Below are 25,618 nucleotides of genomic sequence, written 5' to 3'. Positions count from 1 at the left end.
CGAGACTAATTGTATTTCCAGTAATTTATTAGGGCTTGGCTTTGATTAGTGTATGAGTAATACAGTCTCATTTTGCTGCCAGATATTCAGCCTGCCTGCTGCGTCCCTGAAAGCAATTCCTCTTGCATTGTTTAATTTCTAAAGCAGGGGGAACACCATTTATTATTTATGGAAATGACTGAAGAGAATGTGATATATATATATACATATATATATATATGTATATGTATATATATATGTGTAAAATTCTTTGTGCATTGTGAAATAATAATGTCCCTTTCTCAGAGGATGAACTGCTTCTGAATGCCAAACAGTCTCACTGTACATCACATTACTGAAGCCCAGGGGACCTGCATTTGCATTCTGTCTGCATTGCGGTTCATACTTTTCTCAACGCAATGTCAATAGTGTTGGCACAGAGCACTGGCTGTGTCAACACCAGTGTGAGGTCTGTTTTGTGGTGCCGGTCTCAGCGAATATTCGCTTTATTTAGAGCTGAAAATATCAATGGATTAATTGATTAGTTGGTCAACAGAAAATTATATGGCAACTATAGCGTGCTGCAGGAAGGTTTTCTGTTGGTCAGACGAAACAAACAATTTGAATACGTTGCATAAGGTTCAAGAAAACAGTGATTATAATCGTTGGGTGCAGCTTTATCTTTAGGTTGTGGCAAGGGTACTGTGTGCCATTGGCTGTACAGTGGTAGACAATTCATTAGAGATGAGCGTTCATTAGTGTTTGTGTTAAATGTGATGGGAAATCATAGTGTATGAATTTTTGCTGTTGGTACATAAGAAACCATTTTGTCATGCTTATTATTGTATTTGGAAAACAGTCAGACGCTAGTAGGAAGTTGTACTTTAATGTGAACTCCTGTTGTCATAATATGCTCTGATGGTGATGCTAATTAATTATATGTTCTTTACTAATCTAGTGTCACAACAACATGTTCTAGTTGGGCCGTCAGTGCTATCAAGTATTCCAAGTGTGTTCTGTCGTTTTGACTTTCCTCCGTCTCTTCTTTCCAGCCACAGCACACACTCGACGGAAGAGGAGGGATTTAATGACCCGAGCTTACTGGAAAACCTCCATAGTAATCACGTAAGTAATGTCAGGGTTCCCCGCCGCCCGCCTGCAGTCACGGCTGCTGTTTAGGACAAAACTAAGAGGGATTTTGAATCTAATTGTATAAAAGGTCTTCTTGGCATTTGAAGTGGACCTTAGTGATGTGGTGTGTCTGATGTTTCATGGCATGTTTTCTGGTTGTTTTGTTTGGATCAAGCTAATGTGTTTTGACAGCAAATTGACTGATTTCTCTTTAATATCAGTTGATTAAAATCCTGCTGAGGGCTGGATTTCTATTTTCTTTACAGGACACTGTAAACACAGGCAGGCAAACAACCTAATTAGCTCATTCTGACAGGATGAAAACCTGCTTATTTGCTTATCCACTGTGGGGAACTGCACTGCTGTAGAGTGATTACATTAGTGCGTGAACCTAGATATGAAAGGCTGCCCAAAAAGTACATAAGAAATTCAAAATATTTTGTGGTTGTGCCTTTGTCTCAATATTATAGCCTTATACATGCGTTTGTGATGTGTCGCAGGACTTTAGGGGGAGCAGTAAAGGCCACCTGTGGTAATGAAATGGGTGAAATCTGTGATTGATCGACTGGTTGAGTCACTCAGCTGCAGAACAGCGTGGGGGAGGCAGAATGTCACATCTAATTACGTACAGCAGAACCGCCCAGGGAAAGTAGTAATCCCACTGTGATGTTGGCTTTGTTATGACAGCAGAATCTCTCCACACATTGAGTTTGTCCAAGATCTGCTTTAGTTTCATATTGATAGCCCCGCACCTACTGCTAATTATAGCGCAGAACCAACCGCTGTTTAGAAACCACAGTCTCTCTGGTAATGATTTTGCTCATGATTTATCTATTGTTTTATAGTTGTACTAATGATGTGTTCATGGTGGATGTCTTAATATTGTAGCACTTAAGTGTGAGTCATAGTTTGTCCTTCTCCTGGTCACCTTTTAATATACGACAACACTTCTGGCACGATGCTGTCACGTACTTTGAAAGTTTTAAAATTGAATGCAGGTTGACTCTCAGTAATGGCACTGCTATTAAAGGAATATTTAGACATTTTGAGGACTACGCTTATTTGCTTTCTTGCTGAGAGTTAGATGATAAGATCGATTTCCACTCTCGTGTTTGTGTAAGTATGAAGCTACAGCCAGCAGCTGGTTAGCTTAGCATAAAGACTGAAAACGGGAGGAAACAGCGAGTCAGGCTCTGTCCAAAGGTGATAAAATCCATCTTCCAGCCACCCTTCAGCTCACTAATTAAATGGTAACTTCAGTATATTTCAACATGGACCCTATTTGCTCATGCTTTTGTGTCTAAGTGACTAATGGGGACAACGATTTTTGCTGAAGACGGCAGCAGCGAAATGAGCTGCGAGGGCAAGTGAGCAGCGTCAATATAACATTACGTTCGCTAAAAGTGCTTGTTTTTGCCACTGACAGGCTCAGATTGTTATTATATGTGTGTGACAACATTATGGAAAGGACCCTACAGAGAAACGTTTTTCTTCCCTTTAGCTTGTCTGTTTGATATTGTGTCCAAGTCCCGCTCAAGACTCGTTGTGAAATCTGAATATCCGTATACTCTGGCTCAAATAAATACGGGCGGCCATCGAATTCAAAGACCTCATCCACATTGTGGAAATCCTCTGAATATTCAGTCATGACATTGAAAAAACACTAAGCTACACTTTCTGTACTCTAACACAACAAACTCTGCCTGGCTGGCACTCGCGTTTCCACCATGGATGTGTTCCACTATTCCATTGTTGTCTTCCAGTAATATGTCACCTCGCCAGATTTCACACCGAGACTTCTCCTTGAGCGAGACTCTTTCCATAATGTTGTCAGACACTTATAATAACAATCAGAGCCTGTCATGGCAAAAACAAGCACTTTTAGTGGAGGTAAATGACGGTGCCAGCTTGCCCCATTGGGATTACACCGTAGCCGTCTACAGCGCTCTCCGTCAATACTGGACCAGTTTCAGAGATTGTTGTCCCTTTTAGTCAGTTAGACACAAAGACATGGGAAAATAGGGTCCAGGTTGACAAATACTGAAGTTACCCCTTAACATCTTATGTCTTGTTTGTTTAATACGTAAAAACAACTATTTCTTGGTCCGGCGCAGTAACTTCCTGGAGTCTTCACTGATTGCTTGTCAATCTTACAGCGATGACAAGACTCCAGGAAGTCACTCGGTAGCTGTTTCTAGTCTTTATACTAAGCGAAGCTAACTAGCTTCATATTTACTGCACAGACATGAGGGTTTTATTGATCGACATCTATCTCTGAGCACAAAAGCTTCTTTTTCAAAATGTTGAACTATCCTTTACATCTACAACAGAAACATTAACCTTCATTAGCCATCAATGCTTCCCTCTCCCTTGTATGACACATGGATGCTATATGAAAGGATGCATTTAATTTAACACCTTATGTTCTCACAGTTCAAACGCTTTGTCCTTATGGCCTTCAGTATGCTTCTTACTTAAACATTATAATCCTTATCATTAACAGCATGTTTGCGTCGCTGCAGGCTATTTGTAGGAGTAGTGTTGATACAGTGTTGAGAGGGATGGCAGACTGGAGGAGAGGAGGAATTAACAGTGCCGACAAAAATAAAACATCCCCTCCGGTGCTTTTTCGTGTTCTCTTGAGTCACTGGACATGTTCTCCGCCCGCAGAGCTTCAGAAGCCTTCGTGGGTGTTTGTTTGCTCCCTCGCTCGCCGGGGCGCTCCTGCTTTATTTTCTCTTGACCCTTCAACTTTTTCCACACTGGTCATGTCTGAAGTGATGAGTGTCCGTCACTGTTGTCGTGACACAGATTACCCAGGAGTCAGTGGGGGCGATGGCTGGCAGCACAGTATTAGCTGTCACTTCTTATTATGCCATCAGAGCAAAGCTCACAACGCGCCCTGTACTCTCTGCCTATAGGGTTCCCCCACCCTCCATAGAAGACACGTTTATATATCGTGAGGACCCTCATTGACATTAGCCGTTCCTTAGACCATAACCGTAAACTCAATCTCAGCGACGGATAAACCGCTGGGGGGCAAAGGGCTATATTTCTGGGGTTCCAGTGTAGCCAGCGGATATCCAGGCCAAGACTTCCTTTTCCGTGCTTTGCTCGTTGTTTACAGTCCGATTAGCAACTTCAGATGTGAGACTGGAGTTGGAGTTGGAGAGACGACGTGTGCCACCGGATTATTTCACAAGTAGCCAGTTTACAAGCTCATTTTTAAACCACTAAAAAGCGAAATCATCGTCAGACGGGTTCCCAGATGGCATTTCGGCCAATGCGTACGGCCTCTTTTGCTTTGTGTGATTGGTCAATACTACTCGACTACTAATGGAAACCAGAATGCTTTCAAAACAGCGCCCTACCTCGCAGTAAGTGAAGAGCAAATGTCTTATCGTGTGAAGGCAGCTTTAGGTTACCAGGCAAACAGGAGAGACTCCCAAAAATGTCGAACTATACGCCCAACCCCCATCCCTTACTGTAGATTTAACCAAAACTTAATTCTAACCTTAACACTAAAACCAAGTTTAAACCCTCAAACAGCCCCTCGAAGAGGTGACGACTGGCCAAAATGTCCCCACTTTCAAAAAATGTCCTCACTCTCGGTGTCTAAAACCCCACTGGCTCCTCACAAAGATAGAAACATGAGAGCCCACGCTCACACACACACACACACACACACACACACACACACACACACACACACACACACTGACATGTCCTTCAGAGGATACCTGTCAGCCCAGACCAGATTAGCATGCTGCTAGGAGGCAGAGGGGCTCTCGCAGCCACCTGGACTGTAATAGACTCTGTGTACTTTCATTTACAAGAGGCCCTTTGATTTAACACTCCCCCCCCCCTCATTCATCTGCCCCTTTGTTCCCTGTTAGAGATCTCTCATCTGAGTTGCCATGGCCAACAAAAAGAGCTAATTTAACAATACCATGTATGTGTGTGTGTGTGTGTGTGCAGAGCTTTTTGTTTAAACAACAGCAGATGTTTTGGAGTAATAAGCAGTCAACAATGCATAGCATGGCATATATATCGTTACATCTGCTGTAGAGTCTCATTGGTTCGTAATGTTGGTGAGCTAATAACGTGAGTTTATTCTGCTATTGAACTCATTTTTAACAACCACCACAAGCAGCAGTCTGATTACTGTTTGCTGTATGATTCAGGCCCGGCGTTGCCCCGGAGGTCGCCGATATCTCTGCCTCACTGACTAGAAGCCGGTGGTCCTGCAGCCTCAGACAGGAGCCCCAGCAGATGCCTGTCCGAGTCCACCCCTCGGCCAGTTAGTCATACGTTTCCCCTCATTAATGTAAAATGCCCTCAGTGTATAGGTTAGGCCTTTTTGTCATTAACTGAAGCAAGTTTAATATTGCATGCACACCATGCTTGAGTACATGTGTGTCTGTGGGATCCTACTGGCTCGTTACCAACAGTCATTAGTCCGGCTGGACCTGACTGGTGAATACTGGAGCCACAGAAACGGACAAACCTGAATGTCGCTTCGAACAACAATATGTGGAGTTAATGGCTTTTTTAGACAGACTTCTAGTTTCTCCTGAATGTCACAGTAACCTATTTTATACCAGAAAAGTGAGATTTTAAGTCAGTCATTTTAGTTTTGGGATAAATGATTGGCAATGAATTCATGCCCTTTAAAAAAGAGCGTAAAAATGAAAAGTTTATCCAGCTGAAAAAACGAGCCCAGTGTTGTCAACTCTTTTCCAATGAAAGTAGCTTGCAGCACTAGCTCCAAAAGTCCCTAAATCTAGAGAGAAAGTCACCAAGTCGGCAACACTGACAGTCCGTCCCTTCAGGCCTCCCTCCAAAGCCACTCCTCCGAAATTATCATTACAGACATAAACATATCTGAACTGCGAACATGGCTATTGTTAGTACCGACAGCTGTCAAGCTAGCAGCTTGTGGAAGACTCTGGTGATGCGCAGGCGGGTAGACAGGCAGGTAGCCCGTCCAATCATTACATTATGGCCGAATGAAATGACGGGACGGGTTAATAACAGTCCTGCGACAGCCACAGATATCAGATTTTTTTCTTTTTTTTGTCAGAGAATTTGATTTATTGATTGCTGTCAGGATGTAATGAGAATTTCAACTAATATAACAAAACATTTTTCTAAAATCTTTACCAACCCTACCTTTAAACAGTAAAAAAAAAGTGAAATATTCAGTTGTCTCAATCTGTTTTGCTGTTCCCTCTCTTCTTCTGCTAATATAAAATATTGATTTTGTTACACAATTTTTAGTTGGTATTTTCTAAAAGGTTATCAGCCTGGATCGTAAATGCAAACCACACCAAACTACTCAGTGTGTCTCCCCAGCCTGATGGACGACACTAACGATGACATGGCATGCGTAATGTGCAGAGACCAGACAGACAGCATTACATTTCATGCATTTGTGGTTTGGTTCTCTGCAACACTAAGTGTATGGAGGACAGAACCTGCCAAAATCAACATCAGCTGTAAATCATGCCAGTTGAACCGGAGTCTATCAAACTGTGCACTCTGTCGTTGCTCTCTCCTCCGACAGTATCATCGATGTCTTTCTAGTTTTTTTTGTTTCTGTTTTGTTGTGACATGTTTTATTAAAGAGCACTAAAAGTCAGAGTGCCCTTTCCTTCTTCCTGTAGCCTACAGCTGCTGTCATCCTGGACTTCATGACCATGATGGCCATCTGTCACACTGCAGTCCCCGAGCACACAGATGGAAAAATCATCTACCAGGCTGCATCACCAGGTAGATCACACCTTCAGCAACACAGCTTACACATTCTGGATATACAGTATGCTATTTTTCAGGTATTCTGGTGACATTTTGATTAATTGTGCAGCCCTAGTCCAATGAATGCTCCTGAAACCTGAATCATTTCGTCATATCCCATATCTTAATCGGAAAAATGCTCCATACGGAATAAGACCTATTTCAGAATATCCAAACATAATATGCTTTTTATGTGACCCGTATCAAATTCAGAATATTGTCATGCTTGGAATAAAAGTGGAATATTAGTGTGCATGTAAACATACTCAAGTGTTAAACCTCAAACACACACTAACTGCGGCTATAAAAATAGAAAAAAAGAAACGTAGCACTTGCAACGCTCATTGCCTTTAGGTGGCACAAGTATAAAAAACTGCAGAAATGGTCACTTTCCTTGCCTGTAGATGGTGCTCAGCGTCACATTTATCTGCAATTGCAAACCACTGCAGCAGTTAATGTTCTTGCTGCTACTGTAGGTGGCACACAGGTCGACACTGAAACTGCAGGTCCAGAAAGTACAAGTGCTGCAGCTCCGGGTGATACTGGCTGGACCTGGTTTCCAGGTGCTTTCTATCAATGATGCTGTGTCCTTGATATATATATATATATATATATATATATCTTTGCAAATGGAAAACATCCCTACAGCCTCAAGGTAGCAGTATTTCATAAAGACATTTATATAATCATTAGTGCAGGAGAGAGCCAGGGATTGTATTAGAAAATAAAACATCCTGTTTACAGAATGCACGGTGGCGTATGTCACTCTGATCCCTCCGTCTATCACATTCACAGCGGTGATGAGACACCTGCCAATCAAGGAAACATGCCCTTAAACGTGATTCTTTTTTAACTCCACAAAATTATAAATGAACTTCTGAGAAACACCTTAAATATTTGGTGCCTTTGTGTTTTACAAGAATGACTGCAGCTTGAGGCATTTGCACAATGGCGTCACCTCTTAGACTCAGTGGTTGCCCCTAGCAGCACTATGTAAATGTCCTGAAAATAAGGACCATCCTAATAAACTCTGAAAATGTCACTATGCTTAAAGGCTCAAATCTGTGATCCAAATGTAAACAAAGAAGTAGCTCTCATGGGGAAAATTAATAACAAAGCCTGGAGCTCATGTTATTGCCAAACTGATTGACAAGCCTTTCAGTAAACTGCAAACTAAATGAGAGGCGTCTCCTGATATTTTTGACTACATCAGTGATGTTGTTAAGCTAAGAAGTGAAGCACATATTCATTGGCTAAAAGGGTTTTTGTAATAACTGTACAAAGCGCTGCTGCTGCTTTTCATCGTACGTTTTACTTTTGATAAGAGAGATGACCTTTTTTTGTGTGATTGCTTAGAACAATCATGGTCTTATGGAGCTTTGGGGTTTGAAGCAGAGAGCGGAATCTCAGCAAAGAGAAGGGTGGTGAAGTGAACTGTAAAAAATAAGCAGAGAGCTTTTTCTCGCCCTGCAGCGTCCTTGTGCAAAGCTGTAGCTACCTAGTCCACAGCCTTCAGTCACTGCCCTCTTTGTGAAAACGTGTCGATGTGAACGTGGTTCTTATCATGAATGTCCGGTGCAGATTCCAGGTTATCTTGAGACAACACTGGTTTTTGTGTGTTTATCTGTAACATTTTGGGTTTCTGTTGCTTTCCAGATGAAGGAGCTCTGGTGAGAGCAGCAAAAAACCTCGGCTTTGTGTTTTCTGGTCGAACTCCAGACAGCGTCATCGTGGAAATGGTAAGTTGGACAAGACAAGTTTAATGAAAGGCATGCAAGTTGTTCTAGTGATGGATGGATCCACTTAATCTGTAATATGAGTCTCATGATGGTCCAGTATGACCTCAAACTAGGGGAAAAAAAGACTGACAAACTGTAAGACACACTGATAGATGTACTACTATATTAACTACAAGGGTACCGGCGAATAGTTAAAAAAATTTGAAAATCATTTCATTTGCTTTCTTACTGTGAGTTAGATGGTAAGTGATGCCACTCTCATGTCTGTACAATAACCAGCCAGCAGCTGGTTTGCTTAGCTTAGCATAAAGACAAGAAAAATCCACATGTTTTGATCAGGAGCAATTTATTATTATTATTATTATTATTATTATTATTATTATTTTTATTATTATTGCACCTGGCCAAGAAATAATCCGCCACATAACCCCCACTAAAATTGTGATTTTCTTTTCTTTTTTTTGTACCCTTTTGTACAGATTAAACAAAAGAGACATAACATGTTAATTATTGAGCTTTAGAGGTGCTGTTAGAATCTGAAACCTTTGGACAGAGCCAGACTAGCTGTTTCCCCCTGTTGCCAGTCTTTATGCTATGCTAAGCTAACCGACTGCTTGCTCCATCTACTTTACATAAGATAAGATAAACCTTCATCGGGTCTCTAAGTTATATAGTACGGTCTAGATCTGCTCTATATAAAAAGCGTCTTGAGATAACTTCTGTTATGATTTGACGCTATATAAAAATAAATTGAATTGAATCCCCTGAGGGGAAATTCGGTTGTTGCAACAGTACAAGAACAGGCATACTAGGGCTAACCCGAATGCCTCGAAGCTTTGTTGCCATGGTAATCAACCCCCAAGTCAGTATTCGAATGCTTCTTGTTTTTGTTTTTAATATAAGTATGTAATAATAAAGTATAAATCCCAAAACAGCCCATGAAATAAGGAATATTCCCACAACGTTATATTAATTGATGGTAGTCATACATATATACTGTACGGACATGAGAGTGAATAGGTGTATTTTCCACAGTGTTGAACTATTCCTTTAACCACACTGCACATGAAGTTGTAGTGTATCTGTAGAATATCTCTAGGCAGTTACTAATTAATTCACTTTTTTTTTTTTATTTTGCTCAGATGTTCCAAAACAGTCCTTGACCTAAAACCAATATGCATAATGCCAACGAGAACTCAGCCTTTTGTATTCACATGGGCCACAGAAATGGAAACATCACATTTGATTATATCCTGAGCTGATGCAGTGTGTGCGTGTCCTCCCTCTCCAAAGCTCAGGTCTCTCATCCTGTTGTTACCTTAATTGGCTAACCTGATGATTGCACTCAAAGAGGTGCAGGCTGAAAGGCTAAAATCATTTTCAAATTATTTCTTCTTCTGCTGAGAACATCTTGTCTCCAAGTCCAATGTCTTAACCTTTATTAGGCCTTCTAAAGCTCTCAGCATCTATTTAATCACTCTGTCTTGTACCTCACGGTCGCCACAATTAAGGGAGTTAATTGAATTTTACCTTGTTATTCTCCCTCCATCAGCTCCGTGCAGGCAACTGATAAACACATTTAAAGTGCAATTAAGGCTGATTTAAGTAGGGTGGCTTCCTGTGCTGCTTAAGATAAGTTGTCTCAGGAGGAGACTGAGGTTGAGATGTGTCTTCTTTGAGGATGTTAACGTGTCTGTCTCTTTGGATTTAGCCTGGAACGGAGGAGAAGTACGAGCTGCTTCATGTGCTGGAGTTCACAAGGTAAACCACTGATAACAGCATTGGTATTTTAATTAGTTATTATGTGCCGTATACTGTAAATTTTTGGCCATAGGTGTGCATGACTTATTGTAGTGTATGATATCAGAGTTCATCATCTGCCTTTTCCCCCTTATGATTTGCACTAATTCATTGTGTGACCTAGGTGTGAGACCCACCTCTGTGATTTCTATTTTCAGCAGACATATGCAAACCGTACTTGATAATTTGCTGTAACACCTTTTATAATATGATTTCTCTCACTTGCTTTCCCTCTACATTCCACCTTCTTCTCTCTTTCTTGGCTTTTTTCCTCTCACAGCACGAGGAAGAGGATGTCAGTCATCATGCGCACCCCATCTGGGAAGATCCGCCTCTACTGCAAAGGAGCTGTGAGTGTCTGTCTCTCTCCATGGCAACGCATGACAGCCCATCACCATCATCGCCACACACACACACTAGTGTTGAACGCTCCTCTCCTCCCTTATTGCCTCTCGCTCTTGTCAGGAAATCTTTTCAATGAGCAACAGCATAAAGCAGCCATATTTCACACAAAATAAAGGTTATACAAACATTATATTTCACAGGAAGACACTCCGCTACCAGACAGCCTCATTCACAGTTGCATCAGTACATTCGGAAGAAGAAGAACATAATTACGTAACATAATTCTAATGTTTTTTTGCTGCAGTTTTAATGATTGGGGAGCATGTTGCTCTATATTCTGCTATGAGCAAAGAATACAGTTAGTAATAATTTTACACAATGAGGGTTATCATTCAGTATGGGTTTTTATTCACTTGGTCTTATTGCGTAAGTAGTGGAGTTGTTCTGATACCTGTATCGGACGTAAATCCGATATTGCCCAAAACTCAGTATCGGCAAGCACGCCGGTCTATGCACCAATCTGATACCATCATTTATTAACCCAGAAAAAAATCAACTTGTTTTACTGGAAATCAATAATTCTTCGCCGCACCAAAACAGTAGCCTTCACTGTGCTGTTGCCCTGGATGCATCATGGCTGCCATTACCAACTACTGTTTTAGAGCAGCGAAGAAGAGCTGATTGCTGGTAGTTTGTCACGTGACGATAGCAAACAACAACAGTGCGGTGCTAGAGGAGAGTGTAACGGTAGTCAGAGCAAGGAAAATGTCAGCAGTTTGGCAATATTTCACAGTGGAAAATCCAACAAGTTAAATGGAGATATATACAGTATGTAAGGCTTTCATTTTGAGAAGTAAAAATACCGCCGATACCGCAAGCAGCCGATACCGCAAGTTCAGGTATCGGAATCGGTATTGGAAAGGAAAAAAATGGTATCCATCACTAGTGAGTAGGTTATAAAGACAAGAATTCCAAACAAATGTATTATTTTCCTATTATTTTCTTGGTAGGTTTATGTTTTATTTTCCCCGCTTGTGTTTTTTTATATTTATTTGGCACACTTTTTATTTTGTGATAATATCAACAAGGACATTTGCTCAATGCACAAAAAGTAATAAGCAGGATTAGTACTTTTGTTTTATTTTAGTTTGATGCTAAACCACATTAATAATTAATAATATTAAACCACATTACTCACAGAATAATTTATCCATTACAGGATCCAGATGAATTTGTTGTGTATTCATTCTCCTGTTACTACTTTTTAAGCATATGATTATTTCAGTACAAAAAGCTTTTTGGGCGAATCTGAGTAGAAACAGAAAAGGGTTGGATCCGACCTGAGAACACCCATTTGTGCAGTAGCCCAGGAAGTCCAGGAAGTTCCTTTCTTTCCGCTCTGGGTGTCAATAACCAATGAGTGTTTGTTTCCCTTCAGGACACAGTGATCTATGACCGCCTGGCAGACAGCTCGAGGTACAAAGAGATCACATTGAAGCACCTGGAACAGTTTGCCACTGAGGGTGAGTGGACAAACATCGCCCCCTGTCTGCCAAAAGTAAAACATCCTTTAGGATGCTTCTAATCTACAGTATGTGCTCCCCACTTTTCTGTCGGGTAATTATCATCACTTGATCATCAGCTGCAGTAGAAGAACTAGTTTTCTTTCCCTTAGAGCCTTTCCTCATGTGTCATTACTTGATAAACATTAAATCCTGATATGAGTATGTTGAAGTGTTATTAATCGAACGCAGTGGAGCTAAAAGAAACTGCATCAGACACTCTCCTCTCTGTTCTGGGTTCATACTGCCCCCTTGTGAGACACCAGCAAAATGATGTCATTGGGAATATTTGATGTGGGCTAAATATAGCATCCAGGACAGATTGTGAAGATGTTCAGTCACTGTAATTTGGAGAAGCCTGAATTAAATAGAACCTTTATCTCTCTGACAAGAAGAATGAACTATTAATAACTACATATTTGATCTTTCTTAAATGCAATTTGTTTTGAACCAAGAGTCTATGAGTTTTAATTCTATTTAGATGTATGGACTTCCAAATACATACACATGCCGAGGTGGGTGGGATTTGCTGCATTAGCATAGTATCAGATACGTTATTATGTTAGCTGTTGGGGATAGAAATGATATCAGAGTATATGTAGATGGCTAATTACCATGTGTTATTCCTGGCCAGATGTTAATAAGTCACCTCAAAAATAGTACAAAATGCCATATTGTTTCAAAATGGCTAGAAATTTATAGAAAAAGCTTAAAGGGATAGTCTAGATTTTTTGAAGTACAGTAGATGACGGTCGGCACGCCCCCAATTTGGAGAAATAGACGGAAGTACTGACAGGGGAGCAAAACAATGTATAAATGTATGTATAAAAAAAAGGCTCACCTAAAAAATCTGTATCAGTTGAAGTGTACTCTCTATATTTAGAATATTTTCACCGCTTTATCTTGCCGTCAGACAGCCCTTTACGATGGGGAACTGAAGCCACCGTCTATGCTCTCTTCAAAGCCACCAGACTGTACATGTTCTACATGTTCTTAGAGGTAAAATCACTGTTTTTGTCAAAGGAGTCTGGTGGCTTTGAAGAGAGCATAGATAATGCATTCAGTTCTCTGTCGATAAAGCGGTGAAATATTCTAAATATAGCATACACCTAAACAGATTTTTTTTACTGCTGACTTGTCCACAGCAGTACATTGCTTACTGTAGCATCCGTGCTGGTACTCCTGCATGCTTTTCCAAACTGGGGGTGTGCCGATCGTCATGTACTGTATGTAATACACTGACTACGGATAAGTACTATCCCTTTAAGGAGTCATTTCAAATGGTAAGGAGTCATGACGTTTAGGCCCAGGTGTTATGATGCTGTTTCCCTTTTCCAGGGCTGCGCACGCTGTGCTTTGCAGTGGCAGACGTCAGTGAGTCGTCCTATCAGCAGTGGCTGGAGATCCACCACAGAGCCAGCACCTCCCTGCAGAACAGATCCCTGAAGCTGGAGGAGAGCTACGAACTGATAGAGAAGGTTTGCAAAGTGAAAAACTGCCGTGTGTTTGTGTGGTAACAGTTCCTGATGCCATGACTTCCTGTTATGTTCCCTGAACTAGTCCTCACACATTTCGTTGTGGAAGCCTGAGGCAATCTTTCTTCATGGTTATATCCTGAATTTAAAATTTCATAGAAAACATTTTTTGATGTACATTTTCAGAAAAATCTGCCTAAACTCAAGGCCTCCTGTATAACTACTGGGGTCACTGCAATCACACCTGGAAAGTGAGAAAAGGAATTTTAAAAAAAAGTGTATTTGTGTGAGAGAGATTCAAGGTTTCACCAGCAGGTAGAGTTGGTTTTCTGTGAGGTGGGTCTATGTGGAAGCGCTAGTCAAACACAGGAAGCCACAGTCGTAAATCAACCACTTGGCATGTTCTTCATGGCTGCTCCTGGCTGCCCAAAACAAATGGAGGCAATCAATCATGAAAGGAACATAAAAACTTTCAGGGAGAAAAATGTGATGTGTATTGGTTAATGGGCAGAGTGTGGCACTGATGCTGCCAGGGTTTGGGGTTCATTGCTGCTCAGGGCCACCCATATTTAGAAATGAACACGGTAACGCCACACGGGGGCACAATGGAGTTGCAATGAAACTTAAAAAGACATTCCAACACTGTGCAAAATCAGTCATCTGAAGTTACTCCTTCAACATCTCACAAACAAAATGCTCCAGTGTAATTACTTATTGTCTAAGAAAATTTTAAGATGTGAAGATAAAAACAACTTCATTCCTTTGTTATTAGGTTCTGAAGCTCTACCTAATCATTCAATTGATTGCTATTATGAATAATTATTGATGGTTTCCTGTAATAGTTAATTGGTGTTATCGTATTCCCTGAATCTTTCCTACCCTCATATTACTACAGTATGTTCCAGAGTGCATGAGTAAAGTAAACTGCTTCACTGAATCATTTCTCATGAACTTTACTGATTGGTTTAACCTTAAACTGATTATTTCTGGACTACGTACTTGCACTTCAGCTCAGCCAACTATCAGTAACTGGACAGAGTTTTCCAGGAAAACTCATCAGGGGGCCAGTGTTGAATACAACAGATCGAAACTGCTGGTCTTGTGGTCTCCTGCACTGCAGCCTCAGATTGCAAAGTTAAAACTTCTTTTCTTAAACACCAGTTGCATAAAGATAGACCTAGACTTTGTCTCATATATAACTTTAAGCTATAGACACTAACATTAACTTTTTGCATAAAGCCTTTTGCACAATGCATTATGGGTGAAATAAGACACTTCACAGAAAATACAAAAATGGCGACACCACACCAAGTATGCGAGAAAAAAACAGAAAAGGTAAACAGCATAAATCTAACGGTTGTAAGAACCATTAAAGACATTCAGAAACAATTCAAGAATATAGTACAAGAATCGAAAACAAAAGTTATGGATATATCGAAATATCCATCCATCCATCTTCAACCGCTTATCCGGGGTCGGGTCGCAGTTGAAATAGTTAACTAAAAGTTGGCTAAAAGTAATGAATAAACAGTTGAAATAGCTAAAGCTAGGAAAGATTTGCTTAAAATAATGGAAAAACAGTTGAAGTAGTTAACGTTAGCTTAAAGTAATGGAAAAACAGTTGAAGTAGTTAATGTTAGCTAAAAGTAATGGATAAGCAGTTGAAATAGTAGCTAAAAGTTAGCTAGATAGTTAAGTTAACTATTTCAACTGTTTATCCATTACTTTTAGCTAAGACCTGAGCCACAAATACAATCCCTTAGATTGTGGTTGATCCACTAACACCAGACAGAATCTATCAGCGTTTGGCTATTCACTGGTGTTATGGTCCCACCCTGGCTTGGGGGTTGAAATCCTGATCCAAGTGGTCCTTGTATCATAATCCACAAAGAGTGCCTTTAACAACAACAGAACAATTCACTTCAAACAGGCTAATGAGGACTCGTCAGCTATAGTCATGTTCTTCCCTGCAGGCAAAGTTTTCCGTGCTGTGTGGTTCAGAAATGATTAGAGAGGACGGAGCTACAGATGTATAGGCAGCAGGGCTCAGGTCACAACTTAAAGAGCTTCCCCTGCCTTTCCTCTGCTGCTGGCTCCTGTCTCCCCTCTACCCCTGGGTCTTGTCAAATGTTTGGCCCTGTGATGGGCCCATATGAGCCCACAACCAGCCCCAAAGAACCACCAAGGTTCCTGGGAAAAACACCAGCAGTATTCTGTGGGTGTTTTTGTGTGATCGCGTCTGCAGATGCACACACACACACACATAGAGGCACAGTAACTGATCCAAAACCTCTTAAGTCTGTGGTGGTTTTGCTGGGTGATAAACAAGAGCAGCTGATGAAGGAAAAAACATGACTGAGTGAGTGACACAATCCCGGCTCACATGTTTCTCTGACACATGACGTTTTAAAGGCCTTCCTCTGTGGTGCTGACTTTTTATATAGAGGTTTTTTTTTCTCCCCTCATTTCTGGTCTAGAGTCTGCAGCTGCTCGGGGCCACAGCGATAGAGGACAAACTCCAGGATAAAGTGCCCGAGACCATTGAGACTCTGATGAAGGCCGACATCAAGATCTGGATCCTGACTGGGGACAAACAGGAAACAGCTATTAACATTGGTAAGAGTCAGACACACTTCCATAAAGTTGGGAGACTCACAAGATATCTGGACTATTAGTCTCTAGTATGGGTCGAGCTCCGCAAACACTGGATCCTACATTTCCCATCATGCAACTCAATTGCATAATCATTACTGTCTCCTGAATGCCCACTTCTTTCAAACCCCACACCCCTTTCTGTTAAAAAATAAAAATAGCCTCAAAGCTAAACCAAGATTTGGTAACACTAAAAAATTACAGTATATTATTATTATAGCAGTACTAATAATTAGTAAACTTTATTAATTATCATTTCATTATTTGTTAACAATAAATAAAACATCAATTTACCATTTATTACTGATGTTTATTATAAAGTGTAAGCCAAGATTTAGTCCGTGTGATCAGTAAACTGAACTTCATGTGTGAAATTGTTGGAGTGCCCCTTTAATGTAAAAATAATTTACATTATGATGATTTTAATGTAAAAATAATTTACATTAAAGACGGTCTGCACCCACACACTCCCATTAACATTTGTGCATCATGACATGCCCTTCTAGTGCACTTTGTCTCAAACGTCTCTGGTGAACCTGATCTGTGTTGTGATAAATTGCACCGCCAGCCTCTTACAGGTACTCCAGTCAGTCCTGTGGTCATTCTTCACCCAGCAAGACAAACTACTGACAAGCTGAATGCGTCTCTGTCACACATATCTAGCAAAAGCATCTGTCGCAGAATGCTAGATGATGTATGAGCACACTGCACTGACCTGAAATAAATAACATCGCATATGTACACAAGGAGGCAGCTCTCACGTATCTGGCTCCCCCAGAGGTTTTAGCCCAGCAGATGTTTATCAGAAAGGTGAACGACTAACTCTGGTCCACCAGTTCAGTTTAATTAGCTGCTGGTATCACAGCTCTTAGATGTGGCTAAATACTACTAACGGATATACCTTGAATACAGCCAACATTTAAACACGGACTCCACAAAAACTAGATATGAAAAGTACCTCCGTCTGTGGCTGTACCTACCACTGTGGCCCGACTGAATCAGCCCTTTGTGCCCACCGTGCCCAGATGTGAGGGAGCTCCGCAGAAGCACATTGCTCACTGGAAGTATTTTTACAGGACCGCCGTTTGACTAAGTTGCTCCGTAAAATCTGGGCTCGGTATTGACTTTGTTTTTTACTGTTTTCCTCGCTGAAAGACGATCCCCATTGCCAGGGTTAATGGTGCACCTTTTGCCACATTTGACTGGTGAATTTGGCCCGTCACATTTCAGATTTTTCTATGTTTCAAGGTGGCCTGAACCACCCAGATGCCACGCTTGGCACAGGATATTGGTCATACAGAGTTTACTTATTTTCACAAATGAATGATATTGAGGCACGGCAGATCTGTTTGATCTCAGTTTGTCCCTAATAATGTACACTAACTACTCTGAGTGTCTGGCTGTCTGAGGAAAGAGCCATGTTTGCTCTGGGACATGCTCTCAGTGCTGTGAGCTGTTTGTTGAGGGGAAATTACGTTCGTAATGCTGAGGACAGGCCAGAACCAGAATTCAATGAAAGGAAAGTGCCCGCTCTTCAGCTTGTTGGGAAACGCTACTCACTTTAAAGGTTCACCCTTAAAATGACCGTCTGTTTATCAATTATTCATCCTGTGTAACCTTGAATTGTTGAAGAAAACATTGTTTTTCTCGCATGCCTCCATGGTGAACGGAGAATCAAAAAATGACCAAAACGGAGTAAAACCTTGACGAATTTAAATAAATGGGGGGTGAGTTTAACAACAGCAAAACTATATCAAACATCAAACAGCAGACAAATTCTCACACAACTTGTGCAGTATAATCCAAGTCAGATTTATCCAGTCGTATGCTCAGCAATCTCTGAATCCATCGGCTGTCGGTCTGACGACAGATAAGCATCTGGGGGCAAGAGGCTATATCTCTAGGGTTCCGGTGTAGCCAGCGAATATCTGGGCTAAGACTTCCCTTTCCATGTGCTGCTCATTGTTTACAGTCTGATTAGCAACTTTAGATGGGAGATTGGAGTTGAGAGACGATGTGTGCGACTGGATTGTTTCACAAGTAGCCAGTGTACAAGCTAATTTTAAACCAATAAAAAGATAAATCTTTGTATCTTTGTCAACCGAGAGCCGGTGGGTTCCCAGATTGCATTTCAGCACATGTGTTACGCCTCTTTTGTTCTCCACACAGACTGTTTACCTGCATTCAACCAAAGCCTGCTCGAAGATCATTGGTCAATACTACTAAGACTACAAACAGAAACCAGAATGCTTCCGTTGCCTACAGAGTCTACATGTGAATGCAGACTCTGTTTATAGAGATTATATGCTCAGTACTTCCCAAATTGTACTTTATAAAACACTTCCACCACTGCCGTATCATGCTTGCGCATGTACGCTGTGAGTACGTGGATGGGACGATAGTGGAGGAAGTGTTTTAAATTGCAAGATTTTGACGAAAATGCATATGTTTGGAAAGTAGTGAGCATACGAATGGATAAATGAGACTCTGTAAATGGATGTTTTGATATAGTTTTGCTGTTGTTAAGCGCGGCCCCCATTTACGTCAATGCATCAAGGACTTACTGACTTGTTTTTTGATTCTCTGTTCACCGTGGAGGCATGCGAGAAAAACAAAGTTTTCTTCAAGGATTCAAGGTCACACGTGGTGAATAACTGATCGTTTGGTGGGTGAAGTATTCCTTTAATGAACAGATGAGAAGCACATAAACAATGATGTGTTAAATGTTGCCTTTAGCAGAGAGACACACTTCCTTTCTCTTTCTACACAAATATACCTTCACACCTACTTCACCATGTGCAGTCATTCTTTTTAGGTCGTCATTATTTCTTCCTCCCGAAATCGAGAGTTACTTCTGTAGCTAAACATTGTCTCTTTACTTTAATTGTTGATCCCGTTGCAACATTTGAGATTACCGTGACTCGAGTGTCCCTGTTGCACATTCCTCGAGTCCTGCGGGAGCAGAGTTTAGTTCCGCCTGAGACGGAGAAAGGCCAGGAATCCAACTTTCTGTGGTGAAATAAAAAAGGGCAGTCAAATGAGCTTAAGGTAAACACATTAAGCGGAAGGGCTGTGGCAGGAACTGACGAGGGGGGAAGGGAGCAGAGACAGTGTTGAGATGGGGAGACATTTTCCTCACATTGGCAAATTTTTGGACGTTTGCACCTTTGCACTTAAGAAAACAATCTGCCGGAGCCAGACCCCAACCCTGTTTGGTTTTGACTCTGGAGGTGAAACCCTCTCATTTCCTCATGCAAGGCCCCCTCTGTGTGTGTGTACTGTGTGTGTGCATTATTGTGTTTGACTGTGGCTGTTTTTGTGTGTTTTGTGCGTAATCTTATCTCAGTTTCATTCGCAGAAAATGCCACCCATGTATTCACAAAACATGGGCTTTGTGGTATCCCCCTAAAAGAAACTAAAATCTCCTTTCCAGACAGAAGCAAAGTGTTGAAGCCCACAAATATTCGTGTGGTTATGCCACAGATGGCAGCCTTTGCACACAGCCAGGGTTTTACACTGAGGGCTTCAGTCTTGGTTCGTGAAACATTTCTGTTTTCCCCAATGGGAGGCTCCCTCTACCACCTCGCTGGTGACCCTGAGCATCTGTCCCAGCCAAGAGCCGAGGGGAACGCTCCCCAGAGAGCCATGTTGGGTAACTCAGAGTTGTAACTGCCTATTAAAACAGGAAACTGACAAACTCTTGTAAACCAAACTCATTAGTCATGTCCTGAGACACTGGCTCTGAGCTGTAACATTTTAATTGGTGTCCCTTAAAATGTTGCTCCGTACTGTAGTGTCCCTTATTTGTTTTGTTCTTTTTTCTTTTTTGTTTTATCTATTTAATCTCTGTGTTTGTGGGCTTATTTTCAAGCTAAAGGGGGTTATTAATACAGTTTGATGTAGTAATGTAATCATTTACAGTATTTCCTGCCTATACCTGCGTGCTTACTTTCAAGTCTTTTCAAGTTTCCTAAATCTCCTCTATAAAACGTATAATATCATCTTCTTGTTTTTTTGTTTTAATGAAGGACATTCCTGCAAACTACTGACCAAGAACATGGGCATGCTCGTGATCAATGAAGACACTCTTGATGTGAGTATTTTGCATTTTTACTTTCTTGCAAATAGAACCAAAAACCTCATATAAAGCTCACCAGTCTTTGACGAAATGTTGTACTAAGACTGTTGCTTCTTCTAATCTACACATAACTCTTTTTTCTTGGGTCAGTTATTCAATCAGTCAATTTCCAGTACTGTATACAAACGCATTTATCGACTGATAATCTATCTATTTACAGTCATTCCCATTGGGGCTGTTTTCGACCAAAGAAATTCTTAGTCAACTAACACTCATACCATTTTGTCGACTTATCGATTAGTTGATTTAATTGACAGATCTGTGAAACTGAGTTTCTCCACAAAGAATCACACAAAAGCACCACTTTAAATCTTGTGTTTACCAGAGATGTGCTCATAAATTTCTCAGGAATAAGTCATTCAGCATGACTCGGCTAAAGAAATCTTAAGCTGGGGGGACACCAAGTCGACATCGAAGAGCTACCGGCAACGAAGGCCACCAGTTGTGTCGCCTTTGTCTCAACCAAAAAGTTGCACTCAAACACACCGCAAAGACTACAGCCAACGACCAACTACCAAAACGTTCTGCGCCTGCGTGAGAGGAAATAACTCTCCCTTCCAGCAGGCCACGGTAGTCTGTATTTGGCATTCAAAAAGGGAAACAGGAAGACGAGAACTAATATAAGTACATGAAACAAAGCGGCATTTGTCGACCATTTTCACACCACTCTCCCTCACCGCTTAGCTTCATTCATTCATGTCGTTGTGAAAACATCCGTGTATTGGAAAGATCAGATGAGATGAAGATGAAAAATGAGAAGAGTCTTCTGTGTTTGTCCTCTTGACTTTACTCGTTGGCTTTCCTTACGTCCGTTTCCCATCTGCACTGATTCAATTTAACAAGCAGCCAATCCGAGTGATTCAACATGCTGAATCGGCCGAAAAACCTCCAACACGGGCAGACTAGAGCCGGCGGTGCGGGACACACCGAAAAAATTTAGGATGCTCACCGACGGCTGACCGTCAGCTTGGTGTGTCAGGGCCTCAAGAGGGGGCAGCCCTAGTTTTGACAGATTTTACTCAGAATACAGAACAGTATACTAAATTGATAAACAATTGGGCACCTATTATATATACAGTATTTTTAGTCACAAGGACTAGTGTAGGTCTTGAGCGAAAAAATATGACATCATGAGGACATCCTTGAGTGTCATAATCCCCTGATCTCATCACCCAATCCCTGTGAAAAAATCTGTCTCAAACCTGAAAGGCTGAGGCCACAGGGAGCCCTCCACACTCACAGCCACCACACATCCCAAATCTGCCTTTAACATCTTTAAGACGCCCAGCAGAGAGGTCTGTTGACCCCCCGGCAGGAGACCCTTGTCTGTTGTTTCTGAGAATGAAAAGGGCAAGTCCCTGCACTTCCAGCAGGAGAAAGCTGAGCAGAGGAGCCACAGATGGAGTAGGAACCCGACTGGGTTTAGTTTGTCGGACAAGAAGAAGTGGATGAGGGAGGGGAAAGCAGCAGGGGGGTGTTTAGGGGTGATGACGGACGGCCTTCACTCTGTCAGCCAGTCGTTAAGCGTGATAAATGAAGCTGAGGTAGAAATTTGGGGTCGGTGCATTCACAAAGCACACGGACTAGCGCTTTGAAATGTCAGCTCTCATTCTCCTGTGGTTGAACAGATGCTTACATAAGGCCGTTTGTTAAAACGCGAAGGGAGAAACCTCTCCACCAAGACTGAGGAGGCTCAGTGAACGGAGGACCAGGCAGCAGCAGACTGGTACTTCTGAGTGCTGTTGTGCTGCGAACGAGAGTAATTGGAGCATGTCTTCCCTCTTTGCTGTGTTTAGAAATGCTTATCAAAGGAAGGACAAAGTTTTAGACATCCTCTGTACTAAATCTTACTAGAACTGAAATTCCCAAAGGTAGGATTAGGTCATTTTGAACAGCTTTGTCTTCCAGACGGGGCGTTTAATCATTTGGAGAGCTAATAGCGCTTTTGAGGAATAGTATATTAATCTTTATGAGGTACAGTCACAGATAGATGGGGCTTATTATTTTAGTTTTTCTGTAAAAAAAGGTTGTCTGTGTTTTCATTAGGGCTTTCAATCGTTAAAATGTTTAAGTGATTAATCGCACATTTTTGTATCTGTTCAAAATGTGCCTTAAAGGGAGATTTGTCAAGTATTTAATACTCTTATCAACATGGAAGTGGGCGAATATTCTTGCTTTATGCAAATGTATGTATATATTTATTATTGGAAATCAGCAAAATTTGGCATAAGTTTGGAGCGTTATTTACCCTCCTTTGCGACAAGCCAGTATCTTTATTCTCCCGCTACAACCTAAAAATAGCAAGTTGCAAATTGCAAATTGCAAATTTGCGTTAACGCGCTATTATCACGTTAACTCTGACAGCCCTAGTTCTGATTATAAAGAAATGGTGAAAAACAGATCAGAAAATTAATAACATAAATTCTAGAGGGAAAATTTGATTGGAAAATTATGATTTATTGCGAAACACCCGCTTAGTTCTCTCAGTGAGATATAGGTCAGAAAAGTACGTGGAAGGTCCCTTTTGTGGGTGGCTCCAAGTCTAAGACAGATGATGACATTACATCCATACAAAATGTCCAGATTCCACATCATGAGAGTCGCGTCCTGTTGGCTGTATCACTCAAGGGTCTATATATCAACAATAGAGTGCAGTCTTTATGTGAAGCTCTTGTGGGTTTCTGAATGGACAGCACATACCCGTTCCAAAGCCAAACACTAGCTAGTCACATAGGCTGAACTGGTCATTATAGCCATAACAAAGAGGCTTTAGGAGGAGACATGTAGCATTAGCGCTAAAATTCCTCAGTGGAAATTAGGGGGAAAATGGCCGCCCCTGCTTGAGGAAATGGTAAACTTTGCTTATCGCACTATGTGATGAGTAGATTGTGCCCCAAACAAAGTGAATTCTTTCTCATACATACAGATATACAAAGCACTGAGATGTCATCTAAAATCACTCTGTTAACTGAGATGGAGAGGATTTAATTTTTTGCTCTGTGGGTGAATATAGATATCAAAACCTGACCTTCTCTCTCTCACACACACTTATATACACCCAACATACGCCTGCCCACCGCTCACCATCTCGTACTGTTTTACGCACCCCGTCAGGGATGGTTAAGTCCTCACAGCTGCTCTCTGCTTGTGTCCTCTTGCTCAGTTTCTCTCCTCTGTTAATCCATCATCTCTTTCTGTGCGTGTCTCTCACTCTCCTTCTCTCGCTTTGTGAAACGTAAAGCCCCTTTCTCCAAATATTTCCTTTAAGCTGGGGTTTCAGAGTTTTGTTATGCCAAGCGAACGTTGCCTGGTCCCCCTGGTACAATCTGACTGCTTTGACATATCTGACCTCAACACCAGGCCGGACCCCTCCCTCCCTGCCTCCCTCCCTCAGTGCTGCTAATGGCCACCATTCTTTAATGATTACAGCTGTTTGAGCATCTGCACGGCACATTATGATTGATACCTTGCATTGTATCATTGCTTTGTGTCTGCTCATTTAAATCTATCTTTTTATTTAACAGTTTGCACCTGTACAACACTACCACACCACCATTAAGGATATTATTTTATTGCAAGAAGCGCTTATTAGGGCTGGCAAAGTTAACGCGTGTTATACGAAAATTTGTTTTAATGGCGCTAATTTCTTTAACGCAACTCCCGATCTTTAGGTTGTAGCGTGAGCTAGAGTGAATATACTGGCATCATATGAAACTACAAAACCCAAGGAATCCAATGGTACCAACCATGTAATACTAGCTCGTCGCTAAAGAGGTTAAATAATGCTCCAAACTTACGCAAAATTTTGGCGAGGAAAAACTGTCATGTCAATTTTCAAAGGGGTCTCTTGACCTCTGACCTCAAGATATGTGAATGAAAATGGGTTCTATGGGTACCCACGAGTCTCCCCTTTACATACATGCCCACTTTATGATAATCCCATGCAGTTTGGGGCAAGTCATAGTCAAGTCAGCACACTGACACACTGACAGCTGTTGTTGCCTGTTGAACTTGAGTTTGCCATGTTATGATTTGAAAATGTTCTATGCTAAATGCAGTACCTGTGAGGGTTTCTGGACAATATTTGTCATTGTTTTGTGTTGTTAATTGATTTCCAATAGTAAATATATACATACAATTGCATTAAGCAGCATATTTGTCCACTCCCATGTTGATAAGAGTATTAAATACTTGACAAATCTCCCTTTAAGGTACATTTTGAACAGATAAAAAAATGTGCGATTAATTGCAATTAACTTTGGACATCATGAGATCAATCGTGATTAAATATTTTAATCAATCAACAGCCCTGGAAACTATACATGCAGTACATCTACCTCAGAAAATGGTTTCATACAGAAATTGGGTTTATTTCCTAATGGCTTCACCATCTGTGGGGAAGATGATTGAATGATGAATACAACGGTGATCTCACCTCTCCATCCATCCACTCCTCATGTCTCTATACCAGGACAGTAAATCCTATTGTCAGTCTCATGTTTATGGCTTTTTCATCATCACTCATCGTCATAGCTGTATATACTGTATAAGCAAACATGATCCATTCTCAGAACTCGTCTCTGTTATCACCTCATAGCCAAGGTTCTGAGTGTAATAAGCACTGGAAACATAATAAATATCAAAACTATCAAGAGCAGCTGCTCTGCAGCAGTTTGGGATTAGAAAGAAGAGTGGACAGATCTGTCTCATCTATTTATCTGTGATGTGAATTAGAGAAATTTACAGTCTTAAATCACTGGTGCCATTGGTGTTGCGCTGCAAAATGTAGTGACACAAACAGTGAAGCAAATTTAATGCACAAAAAAACTTTTAAAATGCATCATACAAACAGAGAGGAAGACTTTTCTTGGATGTCCCGATTACAGTAAATAGAAGATTACCGTAGCGGGATCTTACTGTGGTTCAGTATCAATCATTCATATTCTCCATGCATTTTATCCCTTGGATTATTAAGTCCTCCTGAGCAAATGAAAAAAAAAG

The 25,618-nt window shown here is 41.1% G+C and overlaps 1 protein-coding gene across 6 annotated transcripts in view; it reads left to right on the top strand.

The window, feature by feature from the left end:
* Positions 1-25,618, top strand: part of atp8a1 (ATPase phospholipid transporting 8A1) — a 123,714-nt gene that overhangs the window by 56,437 nt on the left and 41,659 nt on the right. For all 6 annotated transcript variants that reach the window (XR_005208301.1, XM_037780973.1, XM_037780972.1 and 3 more), the window contains 9 exons: positions 1,032-1,104; positions 6,777-6,882; positions 8,563-8,645; positions 10,357-10,406; positions 10,726-10,795; positions 12,229-12,313; positions 13,691-13,830; positions 16,305-16,443; positions 20,508-20,572. Coding sequence is in view for 5 of the 6 variants with exons in the window: in XM_037780973.1 (XP_037636901.1) it covers positions 1,032-1,104; positions 6,777-6,882; positions 8,563-8,645; positions 10,357-10,406; positions 10,726-10,795; positions 12,229-12,313; positions 13,691-13,830; positions 16,305-16,443; positions 20,508-20,572 (811 nt within the window). In the remaining variant the exon portion in view is untranslated. The remainder of the gene's footprint in view (positions 1-1,031; positions 1,105-6,776; positions 6,883-8,562; positions 8,646-10,356; positions 10,407-10,725; positions 10,796-12,228; positions 12,314-13,690; positions 13,831-16,304; positions 16,444-20,507; positions 20,573-25,618) is intronic.

The sequence above is a fragment of the Sebastes umbrosus genome, chromosome 9, assembly GCF_015220745.1.
Source record: "Sebastes umbrosus isolate fSebUmb1 chromosome 9, fSebUmb1.pri, whole genome shotgun sequence".
NCBI lineage: Eukaryota > Metazoa > Chordata > Actinopteri > Perciformes > Sebastidae > Sebastes > Sebastes umbrosus.
The sequence above is the reverse complement of the archived record's forward strand: the minus strand, read 5'-3'. Positions and strand labels throughout refer to the sequence as shown.